Below are 20041 nucleotides of genomic sequence, written 5' to 3'. Positions count from 1 at the left end.
TTCGGTCCAACTCGTCCATGCCGACCAGATATCCCAATCCAATCTAGTCCCACCTGCCAGCACCCGGCCCATATCCCTCCAAACCCTTCCTATTCATATACCCTCATAATTTTGTAAACCTCTATAAGGTCACCCCTCAGCCTCCGACGCTCCAGGGAAAACAGCCCCAGCCTGTTCAGCCTCTCCCTGTAGCTCAGATCCTCCAACCCTGGCAACATCCTTGTACATCTTTTCTGAACCCTTTCAAGTTTCACAACATCTTTCCGATAGGACATCAATTCCTCATTTTCCACCATTTGGACTGGAACCCAACGCAACCATTTGTTGGCATTCTTCGGCACTTATTTCAATTGAGGCCAGAAGGCCTACCCCTGGATGCCTACCTCCTGGACTGGGAGCTGTTATTTAGGTTATGTTGTCCTTTTCCTTTACCACTTCCACACTTTGCCTTTCGAGACTTCTGAACCTTGCATCAAGAGAACGCTCAAAATTTTTCAACGTCTTTTATCATTTTCTCCCCTCCCCATCCATGCAACCCTCCAGCTTGAGGTTGAGGTTAAGATGAATTACTACCACTCTGGAAGAGATTGCCAGTGCTACATAGAGTCATAGAAATGTACAGCATTGAAACAGACCTTTCGGTCCAATTTGTTCATGCTGACCAGATATCCCACCCCAATCTCATCCCGCCTGCCAGCACCCAGCCCATATCCCTCCAACCCTTCCTATTCATATACCAATCCAGATGCCTTTTAAATGTTGCAATTGTACTAGCCTCCACCACTTCCTATGGCAGCCCATTCCACACACGCATTATCCTCTGCGTGAAAATGTTGCCCCTTAAGTCTCTTTTATATCTTTCCCCTCTCAGACTCCCCCATCCCAGGAAAAAGATCTTGCCTATTCACCCTATCCATGCCCCTCATGTTTTTACAAAACTCTATGAGGTCACCCCTCAGCCTCTGACGCTTAGGGGAAACAACTCCAGCCTATTCAACCTTTCCCTATCGCTCAAATCCTCCAACCCTGGCAACATCCTTGTAAATCTCTTCTGAACACTTTCAAGTTTCACAACATCCTTCCGATAGGAAGGAGACCAGAATTGCACGCAGTATTCCAAAAGTGGCCTAACCAATGTCCTGTAGAGCTGCAACATGACCTCCCAACTCCTGTACTCAACACTCTGACCAATAAAGGAAAGCATACCAAACGCCGCCTTCACTATTCTATCTACCTGCGACTCTACTTTCAAGGAGCTATGAACCTGCACTGTAAGGCCTCTTTGTTCAGCAACACTCCCTCGGGAACCTTACAATTAAGTGTATAAGTCTTGCTAAGACTTGCTTTCCCAAAATGCAGCACCTTGCATTTATCTTCTTTGGCTTTTGACCAGCTCAGTGCAGAGATGGTTGCTATCCATACTGTTGCTCTGCAAAATCGAATGGCCCTCGACTACCTGTTAGCTGAGAAAAGAGGCACTTGTGCCCTTATCAGCTCTGACTGTTGTACCTACATCCCTGATTCCAGGGAGAACTTTACCAACATTGCTGCCCAAATCTGCAAGATGGCCTTCTTCCTCATGACACTACTCCCTGTTGGGACCTTTGGACCTGGATGCATGGGTGGCTTGACTCTTGGGCTTCCGCTCTCCTCCAGGGCCTTGTGGTTCGTGTTGCTGTTTTTGTTCAGCTTGCACCTATCATCATTTTTTTGAAACAATGCTGTGCCCATTTCAGCACCTTTCTGATGCCAATTATCCCAACCTCTTCCCAACTTGTTCGGAATCCCGTTTCTGACATTCTCCACCATTGGACGATTTCCCTGAATCTTATTCTCTTGAGCCTGGTAACCCTGATTCTGACAGTTACCTGGGCAACTCTAAGCCCCCAGCACCCGACAACCCCCCCTCAGTCCGGCTACGTTCCTCCTTTTGCTGGTTCCTCTGAACTGCCTTCCTGATTTGGTGAATTGAAAAAAGGAAGAAATTATGGGATAATTGTTAAGTTTGGGGCAGCCATTTTGTCACATATTAAAAGCCTGGAAACCAAGTGGGCGGCACAGTGGTTAGCACTGCTGCCTCACAGCGCCAGAGACCCAGGTTCAATTCCCGACTCAGGCGACTGACTGTGTGGAGTTTGCACATTCTCCCCGTGTCTGCGTGGGTTTCCTCCGGGTGCTCCGGTTTCCTCTGATACCTGATAAACAAATTCTCTCCTTGCATGGTGCTATTCTTCTCTTTGGAAAGACCTATCGTATACTAACACCTGCTTATCAGCTACTAACGGATACTGTCCAGCCATTACATGCCTGCAGCTAATGACTGGGGAACGTGCCTAGCTTTCTCATTATCCTGCAATTAACAATTTGCTAATTATTAAATGATTGTAACCTATATAATCACACAACTCACTGTAGCTTGTCAAGAGTGACATGTGACCATTCAGTCGACTTGTCTTTCCCTGTGAGCTCACGAATAAACCAGTCAATAACTCAAGGTTTGTGTGGCCTGAATACTTACCTAAACTGGACTGCTACAAGCGAGTCACCCACTTCATAATGTATTTCCATCCCCAACAGTATGCTTCCCGGACTTTGGCTGATGCCAAACAAAGGTGCATGCAGATAGAGAAGGAAATGGTGGTCATCTTTGGTGTGAGAAAGTTTCACCAATACCTATATGGATGTAAACTTGTGATGGACCACAAATCCCTACTCAGGCTACTTAAAAAGGACATGGCTATGCTGCCCACAGCTTCAGGTTGAATTCAGTGCTGAACTCTACAATTACAAGTTGGAATACCGCCTGGGAGGCCAAGTGGCAAATGTGGATGCTATGAGCCGCTGCCCACTGGCAGATACACCACCGGTGATGCTGCCACTAGGAGAGTCAGTTCTGGTTTTAAACGTTTTGGACACCTTCAGATCACCACTGACAATATCAGACTGTGGACACAAAAAGATTCCATCCTGGATAAACTAAAGTAGCTGGTGGCGATGGGGGAAGCAAAACGACCATCACAACCAGAAACTGAAACTTTTCTTGACTCAGTGAGAGTAGATCAACATAGAGGATGGCACATTATTATGGGGAACAAGAGTGCTTGTCCGGAGCAAAGGGACTCCACTAAGGTCATCCAGGGGTTTCCAAAATGAAAATGTTAGCTTCCCAGCTATATTCCCCCCACCTCCACCCCACTCTCACTCCCACCCTCCCATTTATCTCTCAGTTCCTTTCTCCGCTTCACCCCGTGGCCCCTATTTTTCCACTGAAGGGCTTATGCCCAAAATGTAGATTCTGCTGCTCCTTGGATGCTGCCTGGCCTGCTGTGCTTTTCCAGCATCAGACTCTCGACTCTCACACTCCAGCATCTGCAGTCTTCACTTTCTCCTGCCAACTTACATGCACATCAGTCCATTAGTTTCACATAGGACTCTGTCAGATAGTCCGCAGGTTTTCTGTAGCTGGCATCCTCCGACAAACAATATATTTTGGAATTACAAGTCGGAAATGTTTATAAATGTTCAGGGTTCTGATCATCATTAAAACACCATGTGATGAGCAACTCAACTCATCTCCTCTTGTTGTCAGAGACAGACAAAACTCTATCTCGTAGTATCTGGTATTAGGTCCGTCTCAGGAATAACTGCAGGCTAGGTACAGAGTAAATCTCCCTTGACGCTATCACACTCTGTCATCTCATTCAGTTTGATGTTTAATGTATGAATTGGCCTCATTATGAAAAAAATAATTTTCTGACTCGGGTGAGATTGATGTTAATTCACTCGATTGTTTATCTCATCATTTTGGATGGATGGTTTACAGACCAGAGAGCCAAGTGCTGGGCGAAGCAATTACAGTCTTAATGGTTTCCCAATTAGAACTAATTTTCTAACAGCTGGACGAGAACATTGAACCTTAATGTAGTTTAATTACAGGCTGAAAGACTGAATATGTTAGAGCTCTTCCCTCCAAGATGGAGGAAGCAGAGCTTGATATTAGCCTATTGTAACATGAGATTTGAATGCACGGCCTGTCCAAAGATCATGAAACAAGGATCCTTTATTCCACTGGCATTAAGTCTTTATAATCATTAAGGGAAAATTAAGGTTAAACAAGGAGATATTTACAAGGAATGAAGCCTGACATGGACATTGGGTTCAGGAAGCTTTTGTCTGTCTGCTCCTTTTCCCAATGCGAAATCCTTCTCCCAGAAACATTCTTTTTTCCAGAAAGGGTCCGATCAACTGTTCCAGTGGCTCTGCCTGACCATCATCACATGCTACATACTTCCCTGCTTGAAAGTTGCCAATCCAGCAACTACATCATGCCTGTCTGCAAAGTAGTTGCATACTTAGCAGGATCAGTTGTGTTGCAATTGCTCGAATGTTCAAATCCACATGAGGCTGCCTTCTCCTCAGACACCCTTTCTTTCGACTGCTCCAGCTGCTCTCGCTCACCGTCGCCATCTGCTGCTGGAGGTTCCATTACGCTTTATTTTATCATGATGTGAAGGTGTGTTGGACTGGGGTGTACAAAGCTAAAAATCACACAGCACCAGGTTATAGTCCAACAGGTTTATTAGGAAGGACTAGCTTTCGGAGCACTGCAAAAGCTAGTGCTTCCAAATAAACCTGTTGGATATAACCTGGTGTGTGATTTTTAACTTTTTTTCATCAAGTGGACTGTGCAAAAATCAACTGAAGGGACATAAATACAAATGACCACAAATAAATGCAGTTGAGATTTCAGGAGAAATGGTTTGTTGAGAAAGTGAAATTTGCAACCATAAGGAATAGTTAAATATAGCTGTATTTAAGAGGAAGCTGGATTAACGTGAAATAGTTCAGTGATTAGTTCAATGGCTTCTCTGGTCAGGGTTATGCCACAATTCCAGGAGCTCTCACCTGAACTACCTCAATACCTTTCATGACAGAATATCAGTTCTGCAATATCAAGGTTAACAATAAAAATGCTTTATTAAGATTTTCACGACTTTTATTCAAATCTTATGCTGAAGGTACATTAAAATCAAATTGGAGCCTGTTATGGTTCATGAAAGTAGTGTCTCTCAGTTTGAATGAAATTTAACTGTTGCCTTACGATGTCTTAGTTGAGGTTGCTAATACCAAGGGAATCATTATTATGACTAGGGCAGTGCTGCAGTTAATGTGGTCTCTAGAAAATTGTGGCTGCTAATGTAGCTCCTAATTCAGGATATTCATTCCTGAAGCCCCAAACCTTGAGAAAAGGTCCTGTTTTTGTTGGTCCTGATATGGCCTCTGTTGAAATAACTACAGTCACATTACTTCAATAAAAATGAGTTTTCTTTTTCTGGTCTTGACCAGGGCCACCAGGAAATTATTTAACTTCCTCCCCCTGCTGATTGGATCATCACAAATGAAAAGTAATGCAGAGAACGTATTTCTCATTCAGTGCCAATACAGTGCAGCAATTACAGCATCTGAGGAAAACAGTTCTGTTGACATGAAAATTGGCTGTGGCTTGCCGTTTCTGGGTAAAGCATTTTATTAATTATTTTTCTGATTGCTCTTCTCCCCTCTTATCATCTTTCACCTTCCATTCTTTCTCATCTCATGCCTGTCTCCTCTTTCTTCTTCCTTCCCTCCTGCTCACCTTTTGCAAGCCTATCCTCTCTCGTCGGAGGAAGTGAGGACTGCAGATGCTGGAGATCAGAGCAGAAAATGTGTTGCTGGAAAAGCGCAGCAGGTCAGGCAGCATCCAAGGAGCAGGAGAATCGACGTTTCGGGCATGATTCCTGAAGACGGGCTCATGCCCAAAACGTCGATTCTCCTGCTCCTTGGATGCTGCCTGACCTGCTGCGCTTTCTCAGCAACACATTTTCAGCAGTATCCTCTCTCATCCCCCCGAACATCTCTTTCTGACCCTGACTTCCCTGTCCTCACTACCCTCCCTCTGCATTGTCCCTGTTTCTCTCCTGTTCTCACTCCCAATTCTATCTTCTGACACTACATCTTCCCTCTCTTCACTGTGCTCTCTCTTCACATCCACTCCAAACCGATTTCTTCCTTTGCTATCATCGCTTCTAGCCACTTGCCTTGCATCTCTCTCCCATCCTGGTCTCCTTTCTCTGTTGAAAACAGACCGATGACTGCATTTTTACCGATGCCACCTCTTGCTCTTCCGTTTTCTGTCATGACACTCCCCTTCTTGAACCCTCTAATCCATGATTACGCAACAGGAACAAAAGTCTGGATCAATTTTTTTTGTCATTAGCGCAGACAATTCTTTCATTATGCTTTAACAATACTGCTTTCAGATTCTGATCAGCAAGGCAGGAAACATAAGAATTCGCAGAACAAACTTGCCTTCCTCATTTTGAGAAATGTTGTTGATTCTGCATAGTCACTGTAAACAGGCCTGTAGACAGCGATAAACAAACCATACATATGGGTTAGCAATGTCGCAGAGTCATAGAGTCATATAGATGTACAGCACGAAATCAGACCCTTCGGTCCAACTTGTCCATGCTGACCAGATTCCCTTCGTTGCCTGGTGCGTTCACTAAAGATGACCTTCAAGGGACATTATCATTTGGATCAAAGGGATAAAACACTGATTAAGCCTCAACTAGATTATCATGTACAGCTTTGGGGAGGTCAGTTAGCTCAGTTAGTGAGACAGCTGATTTGTGCTGCAGAGTGATGTCAGCAGCATGGGTTCAGTTTCCACACTGGCTGAGGTTACCACAAAGGACGTTTCCTCTCTCCTTACCTGAGGTGACTCCCAGGTTAAACCACCACCAGTCAGCTCTGTCTAATGAGAGAGTAGCTCTATGGTCTGGTAAGGTAATGGCAGCTTTAACTTTCTAAGGACTCTGCAAGGAGTTCCAAGACGCATCACACTGTGAGAGAAGAAATTGCTCCTCACCTCAATCTTAAATCTTAAATTGGTGCCCCATTATTCTGAGATTCTGCCCTCTGATCCTAGACTCTCCCATCAGGGGAGACATCCTCTCAGTATTTACCCTGTCAAGTCCTTTATGATTCAATGAGATCACCTCTCATTTGTCTAAACTGCAGTAAGGTTAACCTGTTTAACCTTTGCTCATAAGACAATCCAATTAGAATGGAGTTGACCAATAAATCTTTGCAACCACAGGGTGATGAAGGTCTGGGGCTCACTGGCTGCAATAGGAACAGAGACCCTTGTCACATTGTTTAAATAGAAGATATACACACTTCTCATGATTAATCACAATTAGAGTTCAGTCCCCAATGCAGGAAAGAGCCAGAGAAGGAGTTAGGTGACTCGAATTTTGAAAATCCATCTCCGGTCCATCATTTAGCGCCTTTTAAAACTTGACCCCCCAGGGCAGCAGATCACAAGGACTCCAGCTACTTTATATTCACGCTGCACCACGGCACCAGTGATGTCAGTACATTGCAACTGTGTCTTAAGCAGCTCCCTGTTCGTTATTGGTGGGAACTTTGTCCACAGCCTGAATTGCCACTGTTATTATTACATCGCCCAGCAACACTATGGATAGGAGGTCGATATTTAAAGAATTAATTACTCACCTGACTCTTCCCTACCCAATGGTAGAGGTGGGGTGGAGGGAGTGTTTAATTCAAATCGAGGCCAATGGATTTTATCAGCCAGGTCACTTGGAGGAATCAAATCTTGTAAATGCTGAAACTTACCTCATTATGACTTTTTATTTGACATTTAGCTTCAGGTAAGATGTCCACATGGGAGTTTCTGGATTGTTGTAGAGGATCAACTGGTTTCACAATTGTGTTCAGGGAAAGTGACAGGCCAACTGTACCCAGCCTGGGCCCATATGCACATGTATCAAACTCAGACAATGTAGTGGGACCTCATCGTTCCAACCAAACCCAGTTCCATCCCAATGACTGCTGGTTGAAAAGTTGATGGGCCTGTGCATGGGGAATGGGTGAAGGATTAGAGAATAAGTAAACTCTTTCAGGGCAGGGAAGAAAGACAACTGAGGAACAAAATTTTAAAATACTTCATTTTTCTTTCTCCTAGTGGTATACTGCATTCAGAGGCTGTGCCAGACTCAGCCTTGTTCGCCAGGTTATTTATATCACAAACATTATCACTGCGTGGGTAAGTGTTCAGCAAAGTCAGGAGATTGTTGCATGATTGAAGACAATTATCAGGTCATTCCCCATTGGTTTCCAAGACTCTCAAACAGACTAAGAGGAGGCTGCAGTATTTGTATCTTGCGGCATGGATGAATATCAAACACCTATGTCCCACACCCATGCCTCACATCCTTTCCCTACATCCATGCTATTCCCACATGGCCCACAGCCATACCTCATATCTATACCCCATACCAATTTCTTACATTTATTCCTCACAATCTTACCCGCACCAATGCCCAGCAGCAATGAGTGTCACAATCGTGAACAATGATGGGCTGTCTACACAAGCCATCATTTTTTATATTTCAAAGTAAAAGAAAGTGTGCTTTATGACAAGTGGAATGGAGTATAAAAGTAAGGGATCCTGCAAGAGATATACAGGGCCTGAGAGAGAGCACATCTAGTTTCCTGTATGCAGGTTATTGGGGGAGTGATATATTTAGAATTGGAAGCGATTGGAGGAACATTCATGAGGCTCATTCCTGGGATGAAGGCATTATCTCATGAGGATTGTGTGGGACTATATCCACAGGCAGAATGAAAGGAGAGGAGGGGAGCTTTATAAAGGTCTGGGCCAGATTGGCTGTAGTGAGCTCTGTGGCAGCATTGGAATGGGGTTGGGCGATGAGTATTTTGATGTCAGGACCATGTGTTTGCCACACTGCGAGACGGGTTTCCCATTCAGGCAGAATGGATTGCTAATGAAGAGGGATTGTAGCTTGTTAAACGCCTGATTAACAGCATTGCTCACCTCATCAATATTCAGCTTCCTATTAGATCAAACGTACCAAATAAGTTTGATGTCAGGAATGCTTGATACAGAAGTCAGAACAGGGCCTGGTGACTACAGCTCGCCACTGACTGTGAAGGACCCCTATATCGGCCACCAGGCACCAATACCTTACTGGCTAAATGCACCTCACATCCATATACAAAATTAAACAACACCAGGTTATAATCCAACAGATTTATCTGGAAGCACTAGCTTTCAGAACACTGCTCCTTCACAGGTTTAGTTCACAGGTGTGCTCTTTGGTCAGATTGGCTGGTAGTTGCCTGTAGTGTTCCTGGTTGTTCATTTGTCGGTACACTTCCTTGCAGTTATCTGTTCTGTTCTGAATGACGATGGCTCCTCCTTTGTCTGCTGGTTTGATGACAATGTTGTGATTGGCTTCGAGAGCATGGATGGCATTGCGTTGTGATTGGGTGATGTTTTGCTTTACCTTTTGCGTGCGGCTGATGGTAAGGGATGAAATTGTCACCAAGGGATTCTGTAAATCCCTTTTTTAGATTAGAATCAGTCTGAACATTGGGACACAGACAGCCTCACACAGGGCACCTCAGACCTTCAATGCATTATCTGGGCTGACATGGCACCTATTGTTAAAGTTCACTTGAGAACGTAACTTTTAAAAAGTTCTGGGATTTACGTATGAAAGAACTGAAACCAACATGGTCATTCTAAAAGACTAGAAGACTTAACAAACAATCCAGGTCTCTTTCAAAGTATAATTTCAGTTACATCACACTGTAAACTTTTGCTATAAATTCTATATCTTACTATTTTATACACCATAACCACCTGATGAAGGAGCAGCACTCCCAAAACTAGTGCTTCCAAATAGACTTGTTGGACTATAACCTGGTGTTATGTGATTTTTAACTTTGTACACCCCAGTCCAACACCGGCACCTCCAAATCATTACATCCATGTACATTGACAGCCAACATGCGCAAACCTCGAAGAACTCCTTTGAATCTCTGATCCACTTACTTCTGCATTTCAACACTGTTCCAGCATACAGCAATGTAATGCCACAGCAAAGACACTCAAGGGTGTTCAGGGACACACACCCAGTTCATGGACTGCACCAGGATGTTTGCTCACTGCCATACTGCACACTCACTGCGAGCCTTCTCGAGATGCCCACAGTATCCCTGCATTACATTACCTTGGCTTTTTGTACTTTTCCCTATCAGTCCCACACACAGCCTCATGATTCATCTGACGAAAAGACATGTGGGACTTGAAATGTTAATTTGGTTTCTCTCTTCACAGATGCTGACAGAACTTTTCCAGCACTTTCTGACTTCCTTTCAAATTTCCAGCATCAGCAGTATTTTGCTCATGTTACTTCCGCCTGGCTTTGCTATTCAGCACAGACTGAAAGAAATGAACCTTGTCATGGTTATCAGCAGGCCACAGTCATCATTGAAGCATGGAACAGGAATAGGGCATTCGGCCCTTCAAGCCTGTGTTATTAAGATCACGGCTGATCATCCGGCTCAGTAGCATATTCCTACTTTTCCTCCATATCCTTTGTTTTGGATGTAGGTTTGCTCACTGAGCTGGAAGGTTCATTTCCAGATGGTTCATCACCCTACTAGGTAACATCTTCACCTGGTGGCCCACTGAAGATGATACCTAGTATGGTGATGAAATGTCTGGAAATGAACCTTCCAGCTCAGCGAGCAAGCCTACATCCAGAACCTCAATCTGAGCTACAAATCTTCTCAAACCTCACTAATATCCTTTGTTCCCTTTCACCCCACATGCTATACCCAGCTCCCTTTTGAAATCCTACAATGTTTTGGCCTTGACTGGTTTCTGTGGTGGCAAATTCCACAGACTCACCACTCTCTGGGTGAAGAGAATTCTCCTCACCTCAGTCCTAAATAGCTTACCCCATATCCTGCATGGCATACCCTCTAAGTTTCTAAATGGCTGCATGGCTCTGCATGCCCTGTGTAGAGAAGCCAGTTGGATGATCAGTCATGATTATATTGAATGATACAGCATGCTTGAATGGCCAAATGGCCTACTCCTGCTCCAATTCTCTGTGTTTCTCTATTCAAGGTGCATGCGATAGATTTTTGATCGGCTAAGTAATTGACAAGGATTATGAGGACCTGTCAGGAAAGTGGAGTCAAGGCCACAATTGGGTTACCTGTTGAATGGTGGAACAGGATTGTTGGGCCGAGCGCCCTGCTCATGTTCCTGTATCTTAGCTTGTAATTTGAGAAAATGGTGATCCAGCCATTAACGAACATCACTGTTTACATAGATATTGATGAGTGTACATGGCCACAATGTGATCCATCCGCAACATGTCGCAACACAGTTGGGAGCTATGAGTGTTACTGTGGTAAAGGGTTTACCCGCAATCCTGGGACCTCCAGCATTGCAACAACTTGTAAAGGTAAGGAGAATAACCTTACGAGTGTCATAGAGTCATAGAGATGTACAGCATATACCCTTTGGTCCAACCCGTCAATGCTGACCGGATATCCCAACCCAATCTAGTCCCACCTGCCAGCACCCGGCCCATATCCCTCCAAACCCTTCCTATTCATATACCCATCCAAATGCCTCTTAAATGTTGTAATTGTACCAGCCTCCACCACTTCCTCTGGCAGCTCATTCCATACACGTACCACCCTCTGTGTGAGAAAGTTGCCCCTTAGGTCTCTTTTATAGCTTTCCCCTCTCACCTGAAACCTATGCCCTCTATTTCTGGACTCCCCGCCCAGGGAAAAAGCTTTGTCTACTTACCCTATCCGTGCCTCTCATAATTTTGTAAACCTCTATAAGGTAACCCCTCAGTCTTTGACGCTCCAGAGAAAACAGCCCCAGCCTGTTTAGCCTCTTCCTATAGCTCAAATCCTCCAACCTTGGCAACATCCTTGTAAATCTTTTCAAGTTTCACAACATCTTTCCGATAGGAAGGAGACCAGAATTGCACGCAATATCCCAACAGTGGCCTAACCAATGTCCTGTACAGCTGCAACATGACCTCCCAATTCCTGTACACAACACTCTGACCAATAAAAGAAAGCATACCAAACGCCTTCTTCACTATCCTATCTACCTGCGACTCCACTTTCAAGGAGCTATGAACCTGCACTCCAAGGTCTTTTTGTTCAGCAACACTCCCTAAGACCTTACCATTAAGTGTATAAGTCCTGCTAAGATTTTCTTTCCCAAAATGCAGCACCTCGCATTTATCTGAATTAAACTCCATCTGCCATTTCTCAGCCCATTTGCCCATCTCGTCAAGATCCTGTTGTAATCTGAGGTATCCCTGTTCACTGTCCACAACACCTCCAATTTTGGTGTCATCTGCAAACTTACTAACTGTACCTTTTATGCTCACATCCAAATCATTTATATAAATGGCAAAAAGGAGAGGACCCAGCACCGATCCTTGTGGCACTCCACTGGTCACAGGCCTCCAGTCTGAAAAACAACCCTCCACCACCACCCTCTGTCTTCTACCTTTGAGCCAGTTCTGTATCCAAATGGCTAGTTCTCCCTGTATTCCGTGAGATCTAACCTTGCTCACCAGTCTCCCATGGGGAACATTGTTTAAAGCCTTACTGAAGTCCATATAGATCACATCTACCACTCTGCCCTCATCAATCCTCTTTTTTACTTCTTCACAAAACTCAATCAAGTTTATGAGACATGATTGCCCACGCCCAAAGCCATGTTGACTATCCCGAATCAGTCCTTGCCTTTCCAAATACATGTACATCCTGTCCCTCAGGGTTCCCTCCAACAACTTGCCCACCACCGACGTCAGGCTCACTGGGGTCTACAGTTCCCTGGCTTGTCTTTACCGCCCTTCTTAACCAGTGGCACCACATTAGTCAACCTCCAATCTTCTGGCACCTGTGACTATCGATGATACAAATATCTCAGCCAGAGGCCCAGCAATCACTTATCTAGCTTCCCACAGAGTTCTAGGGTACACCTGATCAGGTCCTGGGAATTTATCTACCTTTATGCGTTTCAAGACATCCAGCACTTCCTCCTCTGTAATATGGGCATTTTGCAAGGTGTCACCATCTATTTCCTTACAGTCTATACCTTCCATATCCTTTTTCACTGCAAATGCTGATGCAAAATACTCATTTAGTATCTCCCCCATTTTCTGTGGCTCCACATAAAGGCCGCCTTGCTGATCTTTGAGGGGCCCTAGTCTCTCTCTAGTTACCCTTTTGTCCTTAATGTATTTTTAAAAACTTTTGGACTCTCCTTAATTTTATTTGCCAAAGCTATCTCATGTCCTCTTTTTGCCCTCCCTATTTCCCTCTTAAGTATACTCCTCCTGCCTTTATATTCTTCTAAGGATTCACTCGATTCTCGTTATCTCATTTCTGAAGGCTTCCCATTTTCCAGCCGTCCCTTTACCTACGAATATCTGCCCCCAATCAGCTTTTGAAAGTTCTAATACAACCAAAATTGGCCTTTCCCCAATTTAGGACTTCAACTTTTAGATCTAGTCTATCTTTTTCCATCACGATTTTAAATCTCATAGAATTATGGTCGCTGGCACAAAAGTGCTCCCCCGCTGACACCTCAGTCACCTGCCCTGCCTTATTTCCCAAGATTCGGTCAAGTTTTGCACCTTCTTTAGTAGGTACACCCACATACTGCATCAGAAAATGTTCTTGTACACACTTAACAAGTTCCTCTCCATCTAAACCCTTCCCTGAGCCATGTTTCTGTAATTGCTATGATATCCCAGTCCCATGTTCCTAACCATGTCCTGAACTCATCTGCCTTCCCAGAGCACAAATCTCTTGTTTGTGATAAGGTTGTCAGTTCTTGAGGATGGTCCTGGATTCAAAAGAAATTAGAAACTAAATTCTAAATCATGTCCGAGTGAAAATTTGGAGGAATACTGACGAAAACAAAGAATAAAGAATAATACAGCGCATTAATAGATGCTGTGGCCCACCAAGACTGTGCGATACATGGTGTGTTTCAAAACAAAAAGCTTCCTGCCACTCTCTTCATTCAGTGAGATCATGGTTCATCTGCATCTGAACTCCAGCTGCCTCTGTTCCATCTCCTTTAATAGCCATGACTAATGGTTTTGGTGCCCTTTGTAATGAAGGATGTACTTGCCTTGGAGACTCCACACTGGAATTTCACTGAGTGCCTCCTGAGGGGAGGGGTTGATCTATGATGAGAAGCTCAGTAATTTGGGCCTACACATTGAAGTTGGGAAGCTAATAATCAGCTTGCTACTCCTTTTAAACCTTCCCAATTATTCCCTAAAGGGGAGGATGTGTACATGAAACAAAGTGAAAATAAGTCATCAAGACAGAATGCACCCTCTTACAACTAATCCAGTGTTCCATTAGAACACCATAGCATAGTGCAGTACCGAATGCTTTGGTTATCAATGGCACAGATAAAATCTTAAGTAGTCCTCACTTTCTCCTCTAAAATCTTAAGTATTCATGCTTCCACCATTGGCCCACTGTCAGTGCCATGTGCAGTATCTACAAAATGCACCACAACAGCTCGACAAAACATCATGCACACATCTCCAGTACCCAGACGCACAAGAATATGAGACCATTAAACTTACAAATGCAATTTTCCAGAAAGTTAAGTAATTGAATGTAGAACCGAAGCCAATATTTGCACACTTTTACAGAGATACACTTTACAAACATGCACCTGTTAACGTAACAAACAGTCCACTCTTCTACACTGTTCTTTTATGAAATGGCACAAGGGAATCCCAGATAATATCCACAATCTGCATACAAGGAAATACAATGAAACTAAAGTCTACCAATGTACCTTCTGAGCTAAACCCCATCCTGATTTGGAAACATATTGCCACTCCTTCAGTGTTGCTGGGTCAGAATCCAGCTTAAGATGGGGGTCAGTTCAAACCAAGAGAATGTATATATTTAATAGTTACTAATAAACCCAGTGAAGAGTTGAGGAGAAATTGTGTTTCCCAAAACATTGTTAAAATGTGGAGCTTGCTATGGCATGGAATAATTGAGCATGAATGCTTGAGGTAGATGAGTACACAAGGGAAAAAGAAATAGCAAGCTGTGTTGATAGTGTGAGACAGTGTTGAAGGAGACTCTTAGATGGAGCATCAAGACCACTATCCATCTAATGGACCGAATGTCCTGTTTTTGTGCTGGAAATTTTATGTAACGTAGATTATTAACACCAAATTACCAAGTTTTGATCCAGTGGGAGTCCGTATAGTACAAGTCTGTTCAGTCCAGTTCGGGAGCAGTTGCTGTGACATCTTTTCCTCTTCACTGCAGATGTGGACAAGTGTGAGAATGAAGATGTGTGTGGCACGGACGCAACCTGTCATAACTCCTTGGGGAGTTACCGCTGTATCTGTCGGGCAGGATTTCAGCCAGTGCCAGAACAAACACAATAGGATATTAGGAGCTGAAATCAAATTAAATTTATCTGTAGTTGCTGTTTGCCAAGAATCACAAGTCTGACCCTGTGAAGCAAATTTTATTTACAGGGTCTTCCCACATGTACTAAGTCCTGCTTTGACAGAATTACAGGAGTTAATGTATGTCTAAAAACTGATCTTCATTAATCTATAATTCGGACTAGTATGTCAGCAGGCTTGTTAGTATCGTATATGCCAGTTTGGCTCATTTATTACCACTCTGGGTCAGAAGGGCGTTGGTATGAAATACCATGCCAGGATTTGAGAGTGTAATCTAATCTGATGCTCTTTCCCTGCCAAACCCCAGTGTTGTGCTGAGGGAGTGCTGCCCTACTGGAGGAGCATCCTTCAGCTGAGATATCAAAACTGGGCTCTATCTGCCCAGTGAGATGGGCATCCAAAATCCATAGTAGAAAGATGACAAAGTTTTGAACTGGGTTAGAGACAAAAAAAAACTGTAGATGCTGGAATCCAAGGGAGACAGGCAGGAGCCTGGAAGAACACAGCAAGCCAGGCAGCATCAGGAGGTACAGGAGCCAACATTTCAGGTGTAACTCTCCTGAAGAAAAGTTTTGAACTGGTACTAATGTTGAATTATCTCTTAACTACTTTAATTTTTACAGTGCAACCTCTCAACTGTCCCAACCCAGAAAAGCCAAACAATTCCACCCTTGTACAGGTACGTGACCCATATTGTTCCATTCTCAAACTGACTCGCTGAAAAGGTTCATCTGCTTAATGGGGTCCATTTCTTTGTACCCATGATTTTTGATTGAACATGAGCACGTATTTGAAATAGCTACATGATGATTATAATGGTCACAGATTGCAGATTTAAAAGGTTGAACGAAAGAAAATAACATTTTCAGCAGGTACTTTCACAGCAAACTAGCACTTCACTGTTACCTCGCATCAGAATGTTCAAATTAAAAGAGACTTCATTTGGAAGCTTATGCCCTGCTCTGATAAGGGCAACTCAACCACTAAATAATCATCAAATTTATGCTCGCCTCCCACCCCCCAACAGCCCCCAACTTGATCCCCCACTTCATTAGTTGGTAAGCCAATCTTCCCCAGGCAGTATCAAGTTTTCTTGATCATAGGTTCAACTTTCAAATGAGATGTTAAACCCATATCTCATGTGCGTCCTCAGGTTGAACCAATATCAGAGTGATGGAGAGCTGCCGGTGTTTGGCTAGTAGAACAAAGTTAAAAATCAGGCAACACCAGGTTATAGTCCAACAGTATACTAGCTTTCGGAGCGCTAAGCTAGTAGTACCAAATCAACCTGTTGGGACGATAACTTGCAGTTGTATGATTTTTAACCAAGGTCTCAGTGGTGTTTCTGTGGGGAAAGCATAAGGGAGTTCCAGTCATGTCTAAATCAAGATTTAGCCCTCAATTGAAACATTAAACAGTTTATCATTATCTGATTATTTGGTGTTGCTGTTTTTGGGAACTTCCTCTGTGAACATTGGCTGCCACATTTCCTAGGAGAAAGTGAGGACTGCAGATACTGGAGATCAGAGTCAAAAAGTGTGTCACTGGGAAAGCACAGCCAGTCAGACAGCATCCAAAAAGCAGGAGAGTCAATTTTTCAACCATAAGCTCTTCATCAGGAATGTGGACGGGTGCCTAAAGGGGCTGAGAGATAAAGAAAAGGAGGCTGGGGATAAGACCATTCAGAAGAGAGCAGCCTTTTTTTTGGCTTTCCATCCACCACCTTCAATATTCTCTTCCTCCACCAGTGATGCACTGTGGGAGGACAGTGTACTATTAACAAGGTACACTGCAGAACTCACCAAGGCTCCAACAGCAGCACCTTGGAAAATTGTCACCCCAGGGACAGGGGCAACTGACAGCTGGAAACATCACACACCATCCTGACATGGAATTTTATTGCTGTTTCCTTGCTGTAACTGAGTCCAAATACTGGAACACACTGTGCCCCTTCCCCATGAACAGCACTCCAGGTGTCCCCTACATTAGATGGACTGCAAGAATTCAAGAAAGAAGTTCACCATCACCTTCTCGAGGCATTTACGTATGGGGAATGAATAATAAATACTGCTCTAATCAGTGACACCTACTTCGCATAAACAGATAAATTTTAAACAATTAGTTGTAAAATGTTTTTAATGTCTGAAGGGAATGAAGGATACGACATATTTTCTGTGTTTGTTTGTTTCTTTCTTCAGAAGGTACTTGCTCACATCCCATACCAACAAGGTACCCCAACACTGATGCTGTGGACTCCCTTGGGATAGAGTTGAAGAGTGTGGCACTGGTAAAGCACAGCCGGTCAGGCAGCATCCGTGGAGCAGGAGAGGTGACATTTCAGGCATAAGCCCTTCATCAGCCCTTTCCTGATGAATGGCTTATGCCAGAAACGTCAATTCTCTTGTTCCTTGGATGCTGTCTGACTAGCTGAGCTATTCCAGTACCACACTCTTCAACTCTGATCTCCAGCATCTACAGTCCTCACTTTCTCCTCTGGGATAGAACCATACGTCAATATCTGGTACAATCCCAGTGTTACCACTAGCGACACAAGCAATGCCACATCCCCTATTTCTAGACAATACAAAGTTGATTCTCCAGGCTTTTGCTCTTCGGACTGTTGGTTTGGTGGATTTCATAGGTTGACTTGTTCAGTGATGGTTATTAATGAGAGGGGGGATTTTAAACTATTGTCTCATTCCACTGTCTAGCCAATCTATGATTGTGATGAGTCTTGCCTCATAATGGAATCAGCTCGCCGATTACTTGATAAAGTCTGTCAGAATTTCAGCGTCACAGACGATATCCAGGTAAGGTTTTATAGGCTCAGTGTTTTATTTTCTCCAAACGTGACATGCTTCTGGTACTGTGTTCTATTGTACAAAGCCAGTCAGTGAAGAATGAGACTGGAGCAAATCTTAACATAGACCTACATTTATACACAGAGTGAAACAGTACAAGCATGCAGCTACAAGCTCAACCATGTATAGTTTCAGTGAATCCCTTTAATTTTTAATTCTCTTTTTTAGAATTGACCTAGTTTTCCCAATCATCTAATTAAGAGATGTTATTGTGCATCTTTGGAGAAAGTGGGACTTGAGCAGAGGTCTACTGAAGATTATGTCTGCAATAAATGTTGTTGGTTGTGAATCCGGTCAGTTCGAATGGATCAGTTGGAGCAACAGTTGGAGGTAATGAGGAATTTACAGGAGTTGGGGGTGTTATGGATGGCAGTTATAGGAAGGAAGAAAAGCTGCAGATACAGTCAGGTAGATGGGTTAACTCCAAGAAAGATAGAAGAGGTAGGTGGGTAGTACAGGAGTCTTCGGTAGCTATCCCCATTTCAAACAAGTATGCTGTTTTGGAAAATGTAGGGGGTGATCAACATTCAGGGGAATGTAGCATGAACAGCCAAGTTTCTGGTATCAAGAATGGCTCTAAAGCAATGAGGGATATATCCAAGTGATCAATTGTGTTAGGGGACTCTCTAGTTAGGGGCACAGACAGATGTTTCTGCGGCCAGCAGCGAAAAATCAGAATGGTGTGTTGCCTACATGGTGCCAGGATCAAGGATGTCTCAGAGAGGGTGCAGAATGTTCTCAAAGGGGAGAGGGCCCAAAAGGAGGTCATTGTATACATTGGAACCAACAACAAGGAAGAGAAAAGGATGAGATTCTGAAGGGAGAACAAAGAATGTTAGACAGGAATTTAGAAAAGATGTCCTTGACGGTAGTAATATGGATTACTCCCGGTGCTGGCATATGGGAGAATGAATCATATTTTTGGATCATTGGAATCTGTACAAGAATGATGAATTGCACCTGAATTGGAAGGGAACTAATATATTGGCAGGGAGATTTGCTAGAGCTGCTCTGGAAGATTTAAAGTAGTAGGGAGGCGAGGTGGGATCCAGGGAGATACTGAGGAAAGAGATCAATCTAAGACTGGTACAGTTGAGAAAAGAAGCAAGTCAAACAGTCAGGGCAGGCAGGAACAAACCAGAGAACAAGGTAGGACTGATAAATTAAACTGCATTTACTTAAATGCAAGAGGCCTAACAGGGAAGACAGATGAGCTCAGGGCGTGATCAGGAACATGGGACTGGGATATCATAGCAATAACAGAAATGTGGCTCAGAGATGGGCAGGACTGGCAGCTTAATGTTCCAGGATACAAATGCTACAGGAAGGATAGAAAGGGAGGCAAGCGAGGAGGAGGAGTTTTTGATAAGAGATAGCATTACAGCTGTACTTAGGGAGGATATTCCTGGAAATGCATCCAGGGAAGTTATTTGGGGGTGAGCTGAGAAATAAGAAAGGGATGATTACCTTATTGGGATTGTATTATAGATCCCCTAATAGCTAACAGGGAATTGAGAAACAAATTTGTGAAGAGATTTCAGTTATCTCTAAAAATAACAGGGTGGTTATAATAGGGGGTTTTAACTTTCCAAACATAGACTCGGATTGCCATAGTGTTCAGGGTTTAGATGGAGAGGAATTTGTTAAGAGTGTACAAGAAAATCTTCTGAGTCAGTATGTGGATGTACCTATTAGAGAAAGTGCAAAACTTGACCTACTCTTGGGAAATAAGGCAGGGCAGGTGACTGAGGTGTCAGTGAGGGAGCGGTTTGGGGCCAGCAACCATGATTC

At 43.7% G+C, this 20041-nt stretch overlaps 2 protein-coding genes across 2 annotated transcripts in view; both read left to right on the top strand.

Moving 5' to 3' along the window:
• LOC122552359 overlaps positions 1-15365 on the top strand; it is a 35096-nt gene extending 19731 nt beyond the window's left edge. Inside the window, exons 5-9 of the mRNA XM_043695109.1 lie at positions 2753-2886; positions 5347-5516; positions 8033-8113; positions 11220-11354; positions 15244-15365. Of these exons, the coding sequence (XP_043551044.1) occupies positions 2753-2886; positions 5347-5516; positions 8033-8113; positions 11220-11354; positions 15244-15365 (642 nt within the window). The remainder of the gene's footprint in view (positions 1-2752; positions 2887-5346; positions 5517-8032; positions 8114-11219; positions 11355-15243) is intronic.
• Positions 15366-16013: 648 nt separating this feature from the next.
• LOC122552191 (adhesion G protein-coupled receptor E1-like) overlaps positions 16014-20041 on the top strand; it is a 39132-nt gene continuing 35104 nt past the window's right edge. The window contains exons 1-2 of the mRNA XM_043694787.1: positions 16014-16068; positions 18101-18199. Coding sequence (XP_043550722.1) covers positions 18134-18199 — 66 coding nt within the window. The 5' untranslated portion in view covers positions 16014-16068; positions 18101-18133. The remainder of the gene's footprint in view (positions 16069-18100; positions 18200-20041) is intronic.

Source organism: Chiloscyllium plagiosum, chromosome 8 (genome assembly GCF_004010195.1).
Source record: "Chiloscyllium plagiosum isolate BGI_BamShark_2017 chromosome 8, ASM401019v2, whole genome shotgun sequence".
Classification (NCBI taxonomy): Eukaryota; Metazoa; Chordata; class Chondrichthyes; order Orectolobiformes; family Hemiscylliidae; genus Chiloscyllium; species Chiloscyllium plagiosum.
The sequence above is the reverse complement of the archived record's forward strand: the minus strand, read 5'-3'. Positions and strand labels throughout refer to the sequence as shown.